The sequence below is a fragment of the Oncorhynchus mykiss genome, chromosome 7 (genome assembly GCF_057628025.1).
Source record: "Oncorhynchus mykiss isolate SJ-2025 chromosome 7, ASM5762802v1, whole genome shotgun sequence".
Classification (NCBI taxonomy): Eukaryota; Metazoa; Chordata; class Actinopteri; order Salmoniformes; family Salmonidae; genus Oncorhynchus; species Oncorhynchus mykiss.
In genome coordinates, this window is record NC_143028.1 from 66,183,797 (window position 1) to 66,191,187 (window position 7,391).

The window sequence follows — 7,391 nt, forward strand, 5'->3', positions numbered from 1 at the left end:
AGAAGATGGCAAAGGAAATAGTGATGAGAGTGAGAGCATACAGTATGAAAATAAAGACCCCTTGGGATCTAAAATGAGTGTGGGGTACCTCTTGCGTCTCCTTTTTGTCCGTTTGAGGATACTACAGTCACCCCTGGTGGAGGTTCTTGGAACACGGCGATTTAAGTCTGAGCAGAGGTTGACGAAAACCTTCAAAAGGTGGTGGTGCTGTTGCATGTTATCTTGAATACCAGGCAGATGTTTGAGTACAGAATCAAATGGTGTAAACTGAACAGGCTAAACTGGTTGAGACTCTTTGAGAAAGGGGTTCAAACAGAACCCTTTTTAGTTCCAGGTAGAAGTAGGTTTGGTTCCATGTAGAACCCTCTATGGAATGGAGCCCAAAAGGGTTCTACCTAGACACAGAAACGGTTCTACCTGGAACCAAAAAGTGTTCTCTTATGTGGACAGTGGAAGAATCCTGTTAGTTTATAGATAGCACCTTTGTATATGAGTGTAGCCTTATATGGCAGTTGTGGTTCCGTGGATATCTGTGTAAAATAAAATGAATTGGTGTTGGTAAGTTAAGATAATCAGAAATACTATGAAACATCCCCACTTTTAGCACACATTTGCAAGCAGGCAAAGTCACCTATTTGTGCTGAGGCATGTGTGATCACTCAACATTGACAGGACCAACAAAAAATACATGCTTGGGACTCCCGAATGGCACAGCAGTCTAAGGCACTGCATCTCAGTGCTAGAGGCATCACTACAGACCCTGGTTTGTTTCCAGGCTGTGTTTGGGAGTCCCATATGGCAGCGCACAATTGGCCCAACGTCATTGTTATAGCATAGATTGCTGTATAAAATCTGGACCGTTGCTTTTCCTATGGCTAAGCAAACAAGTGGTAGCATATGCTTTTTGCACGTCTCTATAACAAAGCCTATATCCTCACATACCCTCTCAATAGGAACCCTGCTTTTAACCATAAGACATCTCCACAAATGTATAGACGAAGGATTGCAATACTTGTATAGACGAAGGATTGCGAAGGATTGAAATACTTTTTTTAAACCTTTATTTAACTAGGCAAGTCAGTTAAGAACAAATACTTATTTTCAATGGCGGCCTAGGAACAGTGGGTTAACTGCCTTGTTCAGAGGCAGAACGACTGATTTTTACCTTGTCAGCTTGGGGATTCGATCTTGCAACCTTACGGTTACTAGTCCAGCACTCTAAACACTAGGCTACTGCCTAAGATGCCAGAGATTCTGAGTTGAATGACTGTTCAAAACAAAAGAAAAATTGTCGACTTCCGAGTTGTTTTGAATGGGCCACTAGAGACCTAGGCTACCTCTAACAAAGGAAAGGGGATACCTAGTCAGTTGTACAACTGAATGCACTCAATTGAAATGTGTCTTCCGCATTTAACCCAACCCCTCTGAATCAGAGAGTTGCAGGGTGCTGCCTTAATCAAAATCCACGTATTCCTCGCCCAGGGAACAGTGGGTTAACTACCTTGCTCGGGCAAAACTACAAAGAATGTTAATCTTGTCAGCTTTGGGATTCAATCTAACAATCTTTTGGTTACTGGCCTAACGCTCTAACACTAGGCTACCAAGAAGCCCTTGTGTTTGTATTGATGCGAGAAATAGGCCTATCTACACAGTAATGATGGCTGCAATATTAACTAGCCTAATAATTGTTGCATTGGGGCGCTAGGCCTATTTTAGCTAAATCGAAAATGAAATTGATTAACTGAACAGACACAAACTAACACGTAACACATGTAGACGTTAAGGCTTTTATGGTGAGATCATTCATAATAAACTTACACGCAAACTGACACCTGTCGTGTCAATGACACGTTACGAGAAGTGAACACCACGTCTACATGACGTGTATGTGTCACGTGTTGTGAAACCGTCGGCAGTTTGACTCTTTACAAACAAACTTGTCTCCATTGACAGTCCATGTTAATTCATGCCGTTATTATTATGGCGCTAGGACTTGGTGAGAGGTATCAGTAGCTTCACGAGACTTAATTCTGGCATGAATCACCCCCCATATCGGCTTGTCTTTTTGAACCTGCACGAGGTAAAATTGTTATACCGCCACCTGCTGTAATGGAAATGTAGCGCATCTGAAATGAACAATCTCCACCTGGCTGTGTTCCAATTCTATAATGCAAATCAAATACACAGCAAAAGTTGTGGACTAACTTTCCACTATATATATTCACTGTGAAATATCCTACAACTCTACCTGATGTATGACTAACAATAAAGGTTGAGAAAGTACTCAATTTATTTGAGCCCCTGTACAAACAAATCTATAAAAATAACCGACAACAAAAACGTAAAAATGATAAACTAATTAAAAATAACATTTTATTAAGAAGAAGCATGATACACCAATCCACTCTAAGATACTCAGAACAACATAGCCCCAGTCCATGTAATGCCATGCCATGTCAGGTTTATGAGAAAGAACACCATGCAGTGGTGTCAAACACACTACACAGACATAAGAGGTCATGACAGACTAGAGCTGGTGAGGTGACAGTCCAACATTTGAACCAGGTGCCTTCTGCATGAAACAAAATATGTGCTGATTTTAGTACAGCTACAAGACAGTCACTGAAATGTATTGTGTATAATTCTAAGCAAAAGGAAGGTAACTACATACATGTATGCTTAAAAATGCATTGTTCTGCTTATCCCTTAATACATTCAGCCAATATCATTGACCTGATGGGTTTGTTTGTCCTCCTACTACAGGTATAAATGTAGCATGCCCTTTCCCCTCCCTGAGGGTGACCCAGCAGTTGGATTTTTAACCGGAATCGGCAAGACAATATAAAGCTGATTTTCTGCTCATGGTGAGGCTTTTTATTTGCAGTGAGGAAATAGTGGGCAAAGTTTTACAATATTTACAAAACAAAATAGACTGTTGGTTGCAACAGGATCATAAACTGTTCCACATAAGAGCTTGTTCAAATAAAAATCCAGGCTAATAATGTCAATTAAAACAGCAGCATGCCAACTTTTCCTGGCTCTGTCCTGTCTCAAACAACGAAATGGCAAGGTTTAAATACAGCTACCCATAATGCAACGGCCAATGAGAATACATTCACAAAATGGTGATCAATTGACAAAGGCAACTATTACAATACATGTGTAATATTCCCGGGAGGGACTTATAAAGGTGCTACAACATGCTTTATAAGTCCCTCCCAGGACAACATGCTTTATAAGTCCCTCCCAGGAATATGCTACTTCCGAGTACCCCGTACCATGAATTAACCATGCACTCGAACACTCCCACTGTTTACCTGTCAAACTCTGATCAGGAAATGGACAGACCACCCTCAACAAATCACAGGAATAAACAAGGTAATCATTCACATTTCTTTAAATTAGCCTTCACATTTTAAATGTTACACATGATCACATTTTAGTTGAACTTTCTGATCGTTAAATGCATTAACAGACAGAGTAATATTATCAGAGACGCACTAAAGAAGGTTTTGTCGCCAAACCAATTTCCAACGTGCCAATGGGCGGATTCGATTATGCTGAAGCAGCAGTTTATGGCCCATGACATGAAAGGACAAAAGCGGTGAGGAAAAAGCACTCTTCTCAAATGAAATAGTCATCTGCACTGCTTGGTCATGTCGCCAACAAGGAAGCATGGTGAATCGGCCAGAACATAAATCTCTTTCCCATAAATGATGTTTGAATTGTCAAACTAGTTTTTATTGGGAAGGCAGATAAAGTTTTTTTTTTATCAAAAGCAATCACCTCTGCATGTGAAAACACAGAATCCTACTCATTATGCCACATGTTAATTACGTCACTTTTGTTTTTAGCCGACTTCACCGTGGGCTTTGAATGGGGAACCTGGCTCATGCCAGCAGCACGGTTCCAAAACAAATGCAATCAACTTTCACATGGTGCAAAACACGACTACCAGGGCGCCGGTCCAGATGAATAAAAGTCCCTCAATCTCAAACGCGTTTATTTTCCCAGGTGATCAACTATCAACATATCGGGCTTCTTATCATAAACCGTTTGTCATGTCTGGTCATTTATATAATAAGCAAGGCTTTATATTAAGTGATGATGACATAGGATGATCATCACCAGGGGTGAATTCCATTTAAAATCCAGTCAATTCAGAAAATAAACCAAATTCCAATTCCACATCTTCATAATTGAAAAGTGTTGAGGAGAATTGGAATTTCAATTAACTTCCTGAATTGACTGAAATTTAAATGGAATTAAACCCAACCCTGATCATCACACCCTCAAAATGTAAACATCCTTTAATGTATTTAGATAACACCAATGTACTAGATTGCTGTGACTTTATAGGGGATAGTCCAAGTGGGGGAGAGGATTAATGTTGGAACAAATGTAAAAATCTTACTGTGGAAACCAAAATAACTAAGTTTTACAAAACATATTATATACATTTGTGCCATGCTCAGAAGGGTTATGAAACATCAGTGTTTTACAATGGAAAGGTCCTCCTACAAGGGAGAGTACAATTTTGCCCCAGCAGCACTGTCATGTTTATCCCTCTGGGTTCATTCTCCTCCTCAGTTCTTACAAGTGAAGCATTTACCACAAAGTCAGCAATGTGGTTTCTCTCCTGTGTGATGTCTTCGCTGGTGCCATTTTAGATTTTAGCATTTTAGCATTCTACACACATGGTTCCACTTATATGGTCTCTCATCTGATGGTGCATCTCACATGTGTGAATCCTAATATGGCCTTTCAGGCTTTTCATCTGGCTGAAGCATTTGCCACATTCTTTGCACGGATACGGTTTCTCTCCAGTGTACTGTCCTCATATGTATGGTCAGGGTTTTCTTCTGACTGAAGCATTTGCCACAATCACTGCACTGATACGGTTTCTCTCCAGTATGTATCCTCATATGGTCTGTCAGGTTTCTAATCCGGATAAAGCATTTGCCACAATCTTTGCACTGATATGGTTTCTCCCCAGTGTGACTTCTCGTATGTTCTGTCAAGGTTCCCTTTTCTCTGAAACTTTTGCCACATACATTACAGCAATATGGTTTCATGCCAGTGTGAATTCTCTGATGAGTTTTTAAAATGCTACTTTTCAGAAAGCATTTCCTGCAGACAGGACACCTGTGTGGTCTCTCCCCTGAATGAGCCGCCCTCAATGGAACTTTCAACTCACTGGCTTCCCTGATCTTAGAGCTTTGTCCTTTCTTTGTCAATGTTCTCTTTGATTTGAGTGGCTGTAACCCTGACATTAGTCCTCCACCATCCCCACCATTGTCACTTTCACTGTTTCCAATCTGAGCTGCAGAACAGTCTGAATTTACTGGAGAGAGGGGCTGTAATTCATTGTTTGGTTCGGATTCTCCGTAGGCCTCTCCATGTTCTGTTTTGATGTCTTGTTCAATTGTTTTGGTGGGTAGAGAGTCCCTATCTCTGTTCTCCACAGTATGGATTTGGTAACAATGTGAGGACTGGGATGGGTCCCTTTTCACACAGGTAGAAATTAATATGAACTCTTTGGTATCAGACTCCAGCCCCTGAAGCTGCTCTTCCTCCTGACTGGTCCCAAACTCCTCCTGTTCCTCTTTAATCTGTTTGGGCTCTGGGTCGCCCTGGCCCGGACTGGTGCTCCACTCCTGCTCACAGTGCTGCTTCTCAGGGGGAACTTCTCCAGGTACAGGAAATGTGAGCTGCTGGGGATCTGAGACGATAGGATAAATTATTAGTATTCAATAGCTCTGAGCCAAGTTCAAATGAATATTAATGTTCATATATACTGAACAAAAATATAAAACACAACATCCAACAAATTCAAAGATTCTACTGAGTTACAGTTCATATAAGGAAATTAGTCAATTGAAATGAATTCATTAGCCCCTAATTTACATATTTCTCATGACTGGGAATGCAGATATGCATCTGTTGGTCAGATACCTTTAAAAAAGTAGGGGCGTGAATCAGAAAACCAGTCAGTATCTGGTGTGATCCTCATTTGCCTCATGCAGCGCAACACAATTCCTTCACATAGAGTTGATTGAGCTATTGATTGTGGAATGTTGGAACTATGGAATGTTTTCCCACTCCTTTTCAATGGCTGTGTTAAGTTGCTGGACATTGGCATAAACTGTAAAATGCTGTCATACACGTCAATCCAGACTATTCCAAAATGCTCAATAGGTGACATGTCTGGGGAGTACTCAGGCCATGGAAGAACTGGAACATTTTCATCTTCCAGGAATTGTGTACAGATCCTTGCGACATGGGGCCGTGCATTATCATGCTGAAACATGAGGTGATGGTGGCGGATGAATGGTATGACAATGGGCCTCAGGATCTCATCAAGGTATCTCTGTGCATTCAAATTGCCATCAATCAAATGCTATGTGTTTGTAGATTACACCTGCCCATACCATAACCCCACCATGGGGCACTCTGTTCACAATGTTGACATCAGCAAACCGCTCATCCACATGAGATCCATACACGTGGTCTGCGGTTGTGATGCCAGTTGGACGTACTGCCAAATTCTCTAAAATGAGATTGGAGGTGGAATATGGTAGACAAATTACCATTCAATTCTCTGGCAACAACTCATGCCAATTGCACACTCCCTCAACTTGAGACATCTGTGGCATTGTATTGTGTGACAAAATTGCACATTTTAGAGTGGCCTTTTGTCACCAGCACAAGGTGCACTTGTGTAATGATCATGCTGTTTAAATCAGCTTCTTGATATGTCACACCTGTCAGGTGGATGATTTATCTTGGTAAAGGAGAAACGCCCACTAACAAGGAAGTAAATACATTTATTCCCAAAACTTGAGAGAAAAGCTTTTTGTGTGTATGGAACATTTCTGGGATATTTTATTTCAGCTCATGAAACATGGGACCAACACTTGCGTTTATATTTTTGTTTAGTAGAATCAGCAAACGTTGGTTAATCGGTTGATTACCAGGCCTGACTGGTTCAATCACACTGATTGATCTAGCAGCGGTCATAATTCACTACTGACCTGCTCTATGTAACATTATGTCGGGTTGGAAAACCAAATCCAGCAGCTTCCGTAGACGATCGATCTCCTCCTTCGAACGGGAGATTTCTTCCTGGTACTCTGCTATGGTATTTTCCACTGCCCCAAATATCTCAACAGCCACCGCTGTTAATCGCTCGTTTAGATAATCCTGTAACCGCTGCATTTTAGACATTTTGAGGGGAAGTAAAGTGGAAACGTTTAGCCTATTTTCTGTGGAAGCTGGCTAGCTAGCCATCCCCCTCGAGGTAAACAGCAAAGACATTTTCATGTTGTATCTGTAAACAAGGCTAACTCTTCTTCTTCGTGTGGTTTCCCGGCAGACGTACTAGACGCTTT

General features: G+C 41.1%; 1 protein-coding gene across 1 annotated transcript; it reads right to left on the reverse strand.

Annotated features, from left to right (window-relative positions):
- Window positions 1-2,346: 2,346 nt before the first annotated feature.
- LOC110528428 (uncharacterized) lies at window positions 2,347-7,391 on the reverse strand. Its single transcript, XM_021610482.3, has 2 exons — window positions 7,035-7,391; window positions 2,347-5,722 (listed from the first exon to the last, which is right to left on the reverse strand). The coding sequence occupies exons 1-2, from the start codon at window positions 7,225-7,227 to the stop codon at window positions 4,752-4,754; spliced, it is 1,164 nt and encodes a 387-aa protein (XP_021466157.2). The 5' UTR covers window positions 7,228-7,391; the 3' UTR covers window positions 2,347-4,751.